Genomic DNA, 12,523 nt, shown 5'->3' on the forward strand with positions numbered 1-12,523 from the left:
CACATAAGGTAGTGGAGGTGGGAATGTTTTTCTCATCGCCTTGTGCAACTTTGGAGCTCTCTTTCACATAAGGTAGTGGAGGTGGGAATGTTTTTCTCATCGCCTTGTGCAACTTTGGAGCTCTCTTTCACATAAGGTAGTGGAGGTGGGAATGTTTTTCTCATCGCCTTGTGCAACTTTGGAGCTCTCTTTCACATAAGGTAGTGGAGGTGGGAATGTTTTTCTCATCGCCTTGTGCAACTTTGGAGCTCTCTTTCACATAAGGTAGTGGAGGTGGGAATGTTTTTCTCATCGCCTTGTGCAACTTTGGAGCTCTCTTTCACATAAGGTAGTGGAGGTGGGAATGTTTTTCTCATCGCCTTGTGCAACTTTGGAGCTCTCTTTCACATAAGGTAGTGGAGGTGGGAATGTTTTTCTCATCGCCTTGTGCAACTTTGGAGCTCTCTTTCACATAAGGTAGTGGAGGTGGGAATGTTTTTCTCATCGCCTTGTGCAACTTTGGAGCTCTCTTTCACATAAGGTAGTGGAGGTGGGAATGTTTTTCTCATCGCCTTGTGCAACTTTGGAGCTCTCTTTCACATAAGGTAGTGGAGGTGGGAATGTTTTTCTCATCGCCTTGTGCAACTTTGGAGCTCTCTTTCACATAAGGTAGTGGAGGTGGGAATGTTTTTCTCATCGCCTTGTGCAACTTTGGAGCTCTCTTTCACATAAGGTAGTGGAGGTGGGAATGTTTTGAAGACAGTGATGGGTTGTTCAGCAGGAGGGTCAAAGGTTATGAGGCAAACGTCCACCTGGAGGCCCCAGCATCACTGAGCCCCACCCTTCACTACCCATCAACTTGCTCCACTTCCTACTTCCCAGCACCACCCATATCCCCCTGTACTACCCCCCGCCTCCACAGCTTCTACCACCCATGTCTCACCAACCCCACACCAACCCAGAACGTTGTTGGAGGTTGGGCCTTGGTGCCCTGGGGTGGTGGTGGTAGGATCAAGGCGGATACTTGGTGCTGGGATCAGTGTCCGGGGGGAAGGAATGTGCGGGCGCGACCGGAAGCGGAAGTTAGCCTTCACTCAGACACGCCCCGTCGATGGCCATGGAGCAGCGGAGCGGGGATGGAGAGGTGGAAGCTGCGCTCGGTCCCCGGGACAGCGGCCTGGTTAACGCCGCCGGCCGGAACGGAAAGGCAGTTGTGTGCGAGCGGTGCGGCTCCCGTGTGCTGAGTCCCGGTGCAGCTCGGTACCGGCGGAGAGAGGTGGGGTAAGGGAAGGGAAAGGAGAGGGGGGGGGGGTAGTAAGGGAAAGGAGAGGCGGGGGGGGTGTAGTAAGGGAAAGGAGAGGCGGGGGGGGTGTAGTAAGGGAAAGGAGAGGCGGGGGGGGGTGTAGTAAGGGAAAGGAGAGGCGGGGGGGGGGGTAGTAAGGGAAAGGAGAGGCGGGGGGGGGGTGTAGTAAGGGAAAGGAGAGGCGGGGGGGGGTGTAGTAAGGGAAAGGAGAGGCGGGGGGGGGTGTAGTAAGGGAAAGGAGAGGCGGGGGGGGTGTAGTAAGGGAAAGGAGAGGCGGGGGGGGGTAGTAAGGGAAAGGAGAAGCGGGGGGGGGTAGTAAGGGAAAGGAGAGGCGGGGGGGTAGTAAGGGAAAGGAGAGGCGGGGGGGTGGGGGTAAGGGAAAGGAGAGGCGCGGGGGGGGGTAAGGGAAAGGAGAGGCGGGGGGGGGGTAAGGGAAAGGAGAGGCGGGGGGGGGTAAGGGAAAGGAGAGGCGGGGGGGGGGTAAGGGAAAGGAGAGGCGGGGGGGGGGTAAGGGAAAGGAGAGGCGGGGGGGGGGTAAGGGAAAGGAGAGGCGGGGGGGGTAAGGGAAAGGAGAGGCGGGGGGGGGTAAGGGAAAGGAGAGGCGAGGAGAGGCGGGGGGGGGTAAGGGAAAGGAGAGGCGAGGAGAGGCGCGGGGGGGGTAAGGGAAAGGAGAGGCGCGGGGGGGGTAAGGGAAAGGAGAGGCGCGGGGGGGGTAAGGGAAAGGAGAGGCGGGGGGGGGTAAGGGAAAGGAGAGGCGAGGAGAGGCGCGGGGGGGGTAAGGGAAAGGAGAGGCGCGGGGAGGCGCGGGGGGGGTAAGGGAAAGGAGAGGCGAGGAGAGGCGCGGGGGGGGTAAGGGAAAGGAGAGGCGCGGGGAGGCGCGGGGGGGGTAAGGGAAAGGAGAGGCGGGGGGGGGTAAGGGAAAGGAGAGGCGCGGGGGGGGTAAGGGAAAGGAGAGGCGGGGGGGGGTAAGGGAAAGGAGAGGCGGGGGGGGGGTAAGGGAAAGGAGAGGCGGGGGGGGGGGTAAGGGAAAGGAGAGGCGGGGGGGGGGGTAAGGGAAAGGAGAGGCGGGGGGGGGTAAGGGAAAGGAGAGGCGGGGGGGGGGTAAGGGAAAGGAGAGGCGGGGGGGGGGTAAGGGAAAGGAGAGGCGGGGGGGGTAAGGGAAAGGAGAGGCGGGGGGGGTAAGGCAAAGGAGAGGCGGGGGGGGTAAGGCAAAGGAGAGGCGGGGGGGGTAAGGGAAAGGAGAGGCGGGGGGGTAAGGGAAAGGAGAGGCGAGGAGAGGCGCGGGGGGGGTAAGGGAAAGGAGAGGCGCGGGGGGGGTAAGGGAAAGGAGAGGCGCGGGGGGGGTAAGGGAAAGGAGAGGCGGGGGGGGGTAAGGGAAAGGAGAGGCGCGGGGGGGGTAAGGGAAAGGAGAGGCGCGGGGAGGCGCGGGGGGGGTAAGGGAAAGGAGAGGCGGGGGGGGGTAAGGGAAAGGAGAGGCGCGGGGAGGCGCGGGGGGGGTAAGGGAAAGGAGAGGCGGGGGGGGGTAAGGGAAAGGAGAGGCGGGGGGGGGGTAAGGGAAAGGAGAGGCGGGGGGGGGGGTAAGGGAAAGGAGAGGCGGGGGGGGGTAAGGGAAAGGAGAGGCGGGGGGGGGGTAAGGGAAAGGAGAGGCGGGGGGGGTAAGGGAAAGGAGAGGCGGGGGGGGTAAGGCAAAGGAGAGGCGGGGGGGGTAAGGCAAAGGAGAGGCGGGGGGGGTAAGGGAAAGGAGAGGCGGGGGGGTAAGGGAAAGGAGAGGCGGGGTGGGGAGAGAGGAACGGAGAGAGCGGGGAGGGGGGAGAGAGGAACGGAGAGAGGGGGGAGGGGGGAGAGAGGAACGGAGAGAGCGGGGAGGGGGGAGAGAGGAACGGAGAGAGCGGGGAGGGGGGAGAGAGGAACGGAGAGAGCGGGGAGGGGGGAGAGAGGAACGGAGAGAGCGGTGGGGGGAGAGAGGAACGGAGAGAGCGGGGAGGGGGGAGAGAGGAACGGGGAGGGGGGAGAGAGGAACGGAGAGAGCGGGGAGGGGGGAGAGAGGAACGGAGAGAGCGGGGAGGGGGGAGAGAGGAACGGAGAGAGCGGTGGGGGGAGAGAGGAACGGAGAGAGCGGTGGGGGGAGAGAGGAACGGAGAGAGCGGGGGGGGGAGAGAGGAACGGAGAGAGCGGGGGAGGGGGGAGAGAGGAACGGAGAGAGCTGGGGGGGGAGAGAGGAACGGAGAGAGCGGGGCCATGGGGCTGGGATGGTGGAGGTGGGGGGGGGGGGGCGGTATGGAGAGAGTGGGACCATGGAGAGAGTGGGGGCAGGAGGGAATGGAAGGAGTGGGGGCCACGGAGGTGGGGGCAGGAGGGAGTGGGGCCACGGAGGTGGAATGGTGGGAAAGGAAGTGATGTGGGATGCGGGAGAGAGGGGGTGGGATTCAGGGAGGGATGGGGGAGGTGTTGTGGGGCAGGTGTGGAGTTGGGAGGCACAGCGGGGATGGGCTGTGACACAAGGATGGTAGGTAGGAAAGGATGAGAGCTGAAAAATGGGCTCAGGCTGGATGGTTGGGCAATGAAGCCATTGGAGCGGAGGAGTGGAAGCTTAGGGGATACGTTGGGATGAATTTGCCTTTGCTTTGAGTTTGAGCTGGTTGGGGTATAACTTATAATCACAGTTTATGAAGTGACAGGCTGGGGAGCCTTGGAAGTGCAACTTTTATTGCCCTGCCCTAATTTCCCTTGATCAGAGTGCTGGATTGCTTGTTTATTTATTATTTACGACTGTGCCACGTTGCTGAGAGTCTGGGGTCAGGTTTAGGCCAAAACCACTAAGGATGGTGGATTGCCTTCCCTAAAGGACATTTGTGTGCCGGATGTGTTTTTAATGAAAATCAGCAATTCATTCCAGATTTTAACTGCATTTGTTTATTTTTATTGTTGATCTCTTGTGCATAGCCTTTGCAGGTCCATACAGATAACATCCGTACGCACTGTTCTACCCATCCATTGGTGACCTGCTCAACACACTGATTATGCTTAAATGTGACCTGATGATTGTGGTGAGCTGGTGTTGATTCGGCATTGTGATTTAAGATATATTTTCTTTTGCAGCTTTTTCTTCCATCAATGAGGCAGAGAGTGGCATTGGGCACTGAGGAAAGCTCAGTACAAGGGGACATGCTCCAAGACCATTGGTTCGTTGATGACATGTATACCTTTGAGAATGTTGGCTTCACCAAGAATGTGAACAATATCAAGTATCTGGTTTGTGCCGACTGTGAGATAGGGCCCATTGGCTGGCACTGCCTAGACGATAAGAAGAGTTTTTACGTGGCTTTGGATCGAGTGCAACACGAGTGAAGAGCCAGCAGTATCCACTGGTGGGGTGCATCTGTCTCTCTTGCTGTCTGTCTACATTTTGCCTGCAGCCTGGGACTGAGGGCAGATCACAGACTTCCTCACGTGGCATCCCCAACAGACCATTCCTTGCAGATGTCTGTGTGAGCCATGATGTGGGCTGCACGCAGAGCTCTGCAACTGGCATACTGACCAGTATTTCAGTATCACATGCTGCATAATTTCTGATGAGATGATTGCTCAGTTTGAACCATTCTTTCATTATTATTAAACAAAACTGTTCTGAATGTGGTGTGCTGTCTTTGAAGAGTAGAACCAATCAGATCTTACAATCAGTGGGAGAAAATGTGAGATGTTTGGTTGGGCTTGTGCCACTGCAATCCCTCAGGGAGGGTGAGGACTGTGCCACTGCAATCCCTCAGGGAGGGTGAGGACTGTGCCACTGCAATCCCTCAGGGAGGAGATAGGGCTGTGCGGCTGCTTTCTCGCAAGGAAGGAAGAGGGCTGTACCACTACTCCCCCTGAAAGAGGGGTAGGGCTGTGCCATTTGCATGGCCACAGTGCATGTGGAGAGGACCAAAATGTAATGGAATAGTTAAATAAAGCCACATAAATATAGTGTGTATCCAAGGGTAAGGAATGTTTTTAAAAAATGAATGAACAATTAGCAGTATACAAATAGGAACAATTAGATGCAATGGTTTTGTGAAAAGATATTGACAACAAATACCCTAAACTAGGCTATAGTTTTAAACTGAAATTATTTTGGAAGGGATGAGAAAAAAAGGTGGTGCGATTTATAGCTTCCTTGAGGTCATAAATAGCGACCGCTGAGTTCATCGAGCTTGCTGAACTATTCGGCAATGGCTGGCTGTATTGTTGCCTTAACTCTATGTTGTGGGCTCAGTAGTCTGGAAAGCGGAGACCTGAAGCAGGACAAACCCTGCTTCAGAAAAACATCTCCAGTGCTCAGGAAAAGCATAAGCTGATTTACTGGTCCTGCAATAATTCAGAGTTAATTGAAGACCATACCAGGCTCAGGAATGGGAAGAAAAGATTAGGCAGTTATTGAACAATCTAAGCTTTGTGCCGAGTAACAGTAAGATAGGGTATTGATTAGAATCATACAAGAGATATTACTGACATTAGTATGACAAACGTTATTTCAATGTACAAATTTAATGATTGTTTGCATCAAGTTTAATAGAAAACGTCCACCAGTTTAAAGCACTGATTTGTTTTTTTTTGATGAAGGGTTGAAGACTTAATTAATATGCAACCAGATCGTCATCTGAGTATCAGGTGAAGCTTTGTCAACCTTTTATGAGCCAGAGCAGTTCATCATGAGAGGAAGAAGTGCAATTTTGTTTCAGTAGAACCATGGAACTAGAACAAGATATATGTTTGAGTGGAAAATGATGCACTACGGCAAAAAATCAAGTGAAGTGATTTAGTTCACAGAAGGCAAACAAAAAAGTACACTAAACCCACACCCCACCGAAACAGGAAAACTACCATTTCGAAGTTTCTTCAATGAGGCAGGAACATCCAAACAGATAGAAATGATGGTGTAAAAAACTAGAAAAGCAGGCCATCTTGCAATATCATTTCAGGTTAGAATACAGACAACTGAGAAGCAAAAGCAGAGTTGAGTAGTGGGAAAGCCAAAAGACCGGGGCGGGGGGAGGGTGGAAAAATAGCTTTTTTGGGGGAAATCAATGGTCATAGAAACAAAAACTTGCTCATCACACTGGAAGCAAATGGGCGCCACAATTTGAACTTGATACAAGGGTTTTTTTCTGATGTGGATGAACTTTAAATGGTTTAGAATTAAATTGTGACCATCTTCCATCAAGTCACGTGGTACTGGGAGAAACCTCATTGAAAATAAAAGGTACAACGCATGAGAAATCATAGACTGTCTCTCATTCAGGATCAAGAATGTTATCCACTCAACAAAGCTTGTTTAAACGTAAAGCAAACACTAAGGTTGATGAGAATCTAGCTACAGAATGGGCAAGTGAGTCTTGAACCGAGTTTCCAAAATTATTCTGAAGTTTTTGGATGAGGGCGTAGAAGGATGGGTTAGTAAATTTGCAGACGACAGTAAGGTCGGTGGAGTTGTGGATAGTGACGAAGGATGCTGTAGGCTGCAGAGAGACATAGATAAGCTGCAGAGCTGGGCTAGATGTGACAAATGGAGTTTAATGCAGACAAGTGTGAGGTGATGCACTTTGGTAGGAGTAACCGGAAGGCAAAGTACTGGGCTAGTGGTAAGATTCTTGGTAGTGTAGATGAGCAAAGAGATCTCAGTGTCCATGTACACAGATCCTTGAAAGTTGCCACCCAGGTTGACAGGGCTGTTAAGAAGGCATACAGTGTTTTAGCTTTTATTAATAGAGGGATCGAGTTTTGGAACCAAGAGGTTACGCTGCACCTGTACAAAACTCTGGAGTATTGCGTACAATTCTGGTCGCCGCATTATAAGAAGGATATGGAAGCTTTGGAAAGGGTGCAGAGGAGATTTACTAGGATGTTGCCTGGTATGGAGGGAAGGTCTTGCGAGGAAAGGCTGAGGGACTTGAGGCTGTTTTCATTAGAGAGAAGAAGGTTGAAAGGTGACTTAATTGAAACATATAAAATAATCAGAGGGTTAGATAGGGTGGATAGGGAGAGTCTTTTTCCTAGGATGCTGATGGTGAGCATGAGGGGGCACAGCTTTAAATTGAGGGGTGAAAGATATAGGACAGACATCAGAGGTGGTTTCTTTACTCAGAGAGTAGTAAGGGAATGGAACGCTTTGCCTGCAACGGTAGTAGATTCGCCAACTTTAGATACATTTAAGTCGTCATTAGATAAGCATATGGACGTAGATGGAATAGTGTAGGTTAGGTGGGCTTGGAGATCGGTATGACAGGTTGGCACAACATCGAGGGCCAAAGGGCCTGTACTGTGCTGTTATGTTCTATGAAAACCAAGCATCATGTTACCTTAATGGATAGTGTAAAACCAATCTGCTTATACACACAGAATAGTTTCACATGCCCTCTTGGGCAGAGGTGCTGAAGAAATAAAGTGTAGCTTAAGGCAAGAGGTAATATCACCAGTTACTGTGCCAACACACTGGTCTTCAGATCTGGCTCTAGTGCCAAAACTAAATGGTTTGATAAGAATCTCTGAATGTAATTCTGTTAAATAAAGCAGTGGAGTGCTAGATTCACCCAATGGTGTGTGGACGAAAGTATAGTAGTATTAGCTGAGAGCACCTCTTTATCAAACTCAGTGGTTTTCTGGATGTGGGCTCCAGAAAGCTACCTGCATATATGAGACCTTTCGGACATTATTGCTTTAATAGATTGGCTCTGCCAAATGTAGTATCAAACACATTGGAAATTATTGACAGGGTAGTCAGCAGCATGTACATTATGTGGATCTACAAAAGTAAGACACATCCATAGAGTAACAACAGTCATTAAAATCCTATAAAATGCAGATCTAACATTGAATGAAGAGTACGAGTTTGTGAAGCAGAGAATAGCATTTCTTGGGAACATTGGCGACGCTACAGAAATTAAAATTAGGCCTTAGAAGGCCAGAGGTGTTACAGAATTCCATGTACCTAGAACCATCATAGAAAATCATAGATTCTATACAGTGAATATTGAAATGGGCAAGATTTATCAAAGTTATGACCATACAACAGAGGAGCATGGGCAGCTCCTTCATTATGCAGCTGATCTGATTAGCCCACATTCCTGCCTACTTTCAGTAATCTTTCACCCCCTTCTAAAGATTCAATCTATCTCTGCTTCAAAAATATTCAAAGACTCAACTCTGTGAAAAATTTCTGCTCATCTAGATCTTAATTGGGTGACCCTGTTTTTTTATATATATTATAAACAGTGACCCCCGATCCTAGATTCTCTCATAACAGGAAATGTCCTCTCCACATCCAGCCTGACAAGACCCCATAAGATCGCTTTGCTTAATCAAGTTGACTCCTGTTCCTGTAACTCCACTGAGCTGAGCCTATCCGATCTTTCCTCATAATATGACCCACCCGTAGTCTTGGAACTTTTTCTGGTGCATTAATATCCTTCCTTATGTAAAGAGACTAAAGCAGTATTCCAGATGTGGTTTCACCAAAGCCCTGTGAAAGCTGAAGCGTACTTCTGTATTCAATTTCATTCAATATGTGCTAACACTTTAATTAGCTTTCCTAATTGTTGTGCCTTCATACATGCTATTTGCATTTGCATTTGCACTATGACACCTAGATCCCTCTATATCTAGCCTCTGCAGTATTTCACTGTTTAGGTAATGTATTTTATTCTACCTGCCAAAGTGGACAATTTCATATTTTCCCACGTTGTACTCAATTTGCAAGTTGGTTGCCCACCAGCTCTACCTATGTATTCATTTGTAGCCTCCTAAACCACCATTGGGCAGTAGGCTGGCTCATTGGTTAGCACAGTTGCCTCACAACGCCAGGGGCCCAAGTTCAATTCTACCTTTAGGCAATTGTCTGTGTTGAGTTTACACGTTTTCCCTGTGTTTGTGTGGGTTTCCTCCCACAATACAAGGACGTGCAAGTCAGGTGGATTGACCATGCTAAGGTGCTCATGGTGTCCAGGGATGTGTATGTTAAGTTGATTGCCCATGGGATATGCAGGGTTACAGGGATAGGGTTGGGGGTACGTCTAGGTGGGATGCTCATCGAAGGGTTGGTGTGGAGTTTAGAGGCCAAAGGGCCTACTTTCACATTGTAACAATCATCATAGAATCCTATGTCCTCGTCACAATTTATCTTCATACCTATCTTGATTTGATATGATTTATCATTGTCACATGTACCTAAGTACAGTGAAAAGTTATGTTTTACAAGCAGAGCAGGCACAGATCATAATGTGCTTAGATCGAGTGAGACATAAAAGGTTATGGCTGCACAGGAAATGGGCAAGCAAGATCAACATTAGATTTAAAATTAGAGCAGTTTAATAACAGCAGGGAAGAAGCTGATCTTGAATTTGTTTGTGCATGTATTCAAGTTTTTGTATCTTCTGCCTGATGGAACCATACTGTTGATATTTTCATCCAAGATATTTGTTTAAATTGTGAAAATTTGAAGGCCAAGTGTGATTCCCTATGTTCCAACACCTGTTATCTCTTGCCACCCAGAATATGGTCCAACCCCACCACACCCGGCACCCTCCCCTGCAACCGCAGGAAATGCTACACTTGCCCCCACACCTCCTCCCTCACCCCTATCCCAGGCCCCAAGATGACATTCCACGTTAAGCAGAGGTTCACCTGCACATCTGCCAATGTGGTATACTGCATCCACTGTACCCGGTGTGGCATCCTCTACATTGGGGAATCCAAGCGGAGGCTTGGAGACCGCTTTGCAGAACACCTCCGCTCAGTTCGCAACAAACAACTGCACCTCCCAGTCGCAAACTATTTCCACTCCCTCTCCCATTCTTTAGATGACGTGTCCATCATGGGCCTCCTGCAGTGCCACAATGATGCCACCCGAAGGTTGCAGGAACAGCAACTCATATTCCGCCTGGGAACCCTGCAGCCTAATGGTATCAATGTGGACTTCACCAGTTTCAAAATCTCCCCTTCCCCAACTGCATCCCTAAACCAGCCCAGTTCGTCCCCTCCCCCCACTGCACCACACAACCAGCCCAGCTCTTCCCCCCCACCCACTGCATCCCAAAACCAGTCCAACCTGTCTCTGCCTCCCTAACCGGTTCTTCCTCTCACCCATCCCTTCCTCCCACCCCAAGCCGCACCCCCATCTACCTACTAACCTCATCCCACCTCCTTGACCTGTCCGTCTTCCCTGGACTGACCTATCCCCTCCCCACCTATACTCTCTCCACCTATCTTCTTTACTCTCCATCTTCGGTCTGCCTCCCCCTCTCTCCCTATTTATTCCAGTTCTCTCTCCCCATCCCCCTCTCTGATGAAGGGTCTAGGCCTGAAACGTCAGCTTTTGTGCTCCTGAGATGCTGCTTGGCCTGCTGTGTTCATCCAGCCTCACATTTTATTATCATGGCCCATTTGTGCCCTTTTTCTACTTAGCCAAGCAATTGTCTATCTTCTTGTCATCTAAGGCTATCCTCCTCAATATTTATCACTCCACCAATTTTCTTACAAACTTACTGATCAATCACCCTACACCAAAGTCTAAATCATTTTTATACAGCACAAATAGCAAGGGCCCCAACACTAAACCGAGCAAAGCCCAACTGGATCAGTGATAATGGGAACTGCAGATGCTGGAGAATCCAAGATAACAAAGTGTGATGCTGGATGAACACAGCAGGCCAAGCAGCATCTCAGGAGCACAAAACTGACGTTTCGGGCCTAGGCCCTTCATCAGAGAGGGTGAAGGGTCTAGGCCCGAAACATCAGCTTTTGTGCTCCTGAGAAGCTGCTTGGCCTGCTGTGTTCATCCAGCTTCACATTTTGTTATCTCAGAGCCCAAATGGATATTGGGTTCCCAGTCAGAATAACATTCCTCGACTATCACTCTCTGCTTCTTGCCACTCAGCCAATTCTGGATCCAATTAGCTAAATTTATTTGGATCCCATGGACTCCTAACTTTGCTTTCAGTCTGCCATACAGGATCTTAGCAAAAGCCTTGCTGAAGACCAAATAGACTACATCAAAAGTACTGACCTCATCTGGAGGACTTTGGTCACTTTGAAAAATATCAATCAAGTTGGTCAGAAATGACTTTGAACTTTCTGACTCTCCACTCCAAATGCAGCTGTATTTTGTCCCTGTGAATGCTTCCAACAATTTCCCAACTGCTGAGATTAGACTGACTGGTCCGTAGTTTCCTGGTTTATCCTTTTGCTCACTTCTTGAAGCCTAAAGTCATCTCATGCATCAAAATAGTAAAATGATAAAGGGAGAATGGAGCGGATAGGGACCAAAAAATAACCACATGCATGGAATGCTGAAAACTTTGCATTTTCCTTTAGCAAAGAAGATGATACTGACTAAATCATGGTGAATCATGTCATCACTGATGGGTTAAAATTGGCAAAGATTATCATGAATTGCAATTAGCCAATCTAATACTAAAATCAAAGTTGATAAGTCACTAGAACAAATTAAATACTTCAAGTAACATTGAGAGAAGGAAGGGTGGCCACTGACTAATCTTCTGATCCTGCTTTGATACAATGGAGGTGCCTAGAATTGTATATACTATACCTTGTTCAAAAAAGGACGAGGAATAAACCCGGCAACTACAGTTTAGCCTCAGTGATGGGAGGTGTTTAGAAATGACAATTCAGGACACAGCTAACAGTTTGTTAAAGTGCCATATAACAGACTGATGAGCAAAGATTTCATGAAACAAAAAGGACAGCAGCAATCTTGTTACAAAATTGGTTGAGTCTCTGGAAACAGATTTTTTGGGGCTGAAGGAAGTTTTATAGTTTTGCAAACTCAACGACTTTTTTGGAAAGAGTTTGTCTCAGAATGAAGATCACAGTATATGAAGCAGATGTTCTTGCATCATTTCTTTAAGGCTGAGAAACTTGAACATTCTACTGGCATTATAAAAAATGTGACCAGAAGCATTTCAGGTACTAATATCATAATGCTAACTCTGTTACAGATGCTGACAGACCTGCTGAGTTTCTCCAGCACTTTGTTTTTTTAAAATGTATTCCATCTTCTGTGGCAGCAAAGTGGTTCTAGAGTTAGCATTGCTGCCTCACAATGCTAGGGACACCAATTCGATTCCACCCTCAAGTGTCTGTGTGGATTTTGCAAATTCTCCACTTGTCTGCCTGAGTTTCCCCTGGGTGCTCTGGTTTCCAAATGTGCAGGCTAAGTGGATTAGCCATGGGAAATGCAGGGATAGGATG

At 49.1% G+C, this 12,523-nt stretch overlaps 1 protein-coding gene across 1 annotated transcript; it reads left to right on the top strand.

Moving 5' to 3' along the window:
• Nucleotides 1–871: 871 nt before the first annotated feature.
• Nucleotides 872–4,914, top strand: rabif (RAB interacting factor). The gene is made up of 2 exons (XM_059653518.1): nucleotides 872–1,255; nucleotides 4,382–4,914. The coding sequence occupies exons 1-2, from the start codon at nucleotides 1,091–1,093 to the stop codon at nucleotides 4,628–4,630; spliced, it is 414 nt and encodes a 137-aa protein (XP_059509501.1). The 5' UTR covers nucleotides 872–1,090; the 3' UTR covers nucleotides 4,631–4,914.
• The last annotated feature ends 7,609 nt before the right edge of the window (nucleotides 4,915–12,523 follow it).

The sequence above is a fragment of the Stegostoma tigrinum genome, chromosome 21, assembly GCF_030684315.1.
Source record: "Stegostoma tigrinum isolate sSteTig4 chromosome 21, sSteTig4.hap1, whole genome shotgun sequence".
Taxonomy (NCBI): Eukaryota; Metazoa; Chordata; class Chondrichthyes; order Orectolobiformes; family Stegostomatidae; genus Stegostoma; species Stegostoma tigrinum.

Excerpts from the sequence above, each read along its gene's own strand:
- rabif (XM_059653518.1), top strand. The coding sequence starts at position 1,091 with ATGGCCATGGAGCAGCGGAGCGGGGATGGAGAGGTGGAAGCTGCGCTC. Across the intron at positions 1,256-4,381 it reads CTCGGTACCGGCGGAGAGAG|CTTTTTCTTCCATCAATGAG; the intron begins GTGGGGTAAGGG and ends TTTCTTTTGCAG.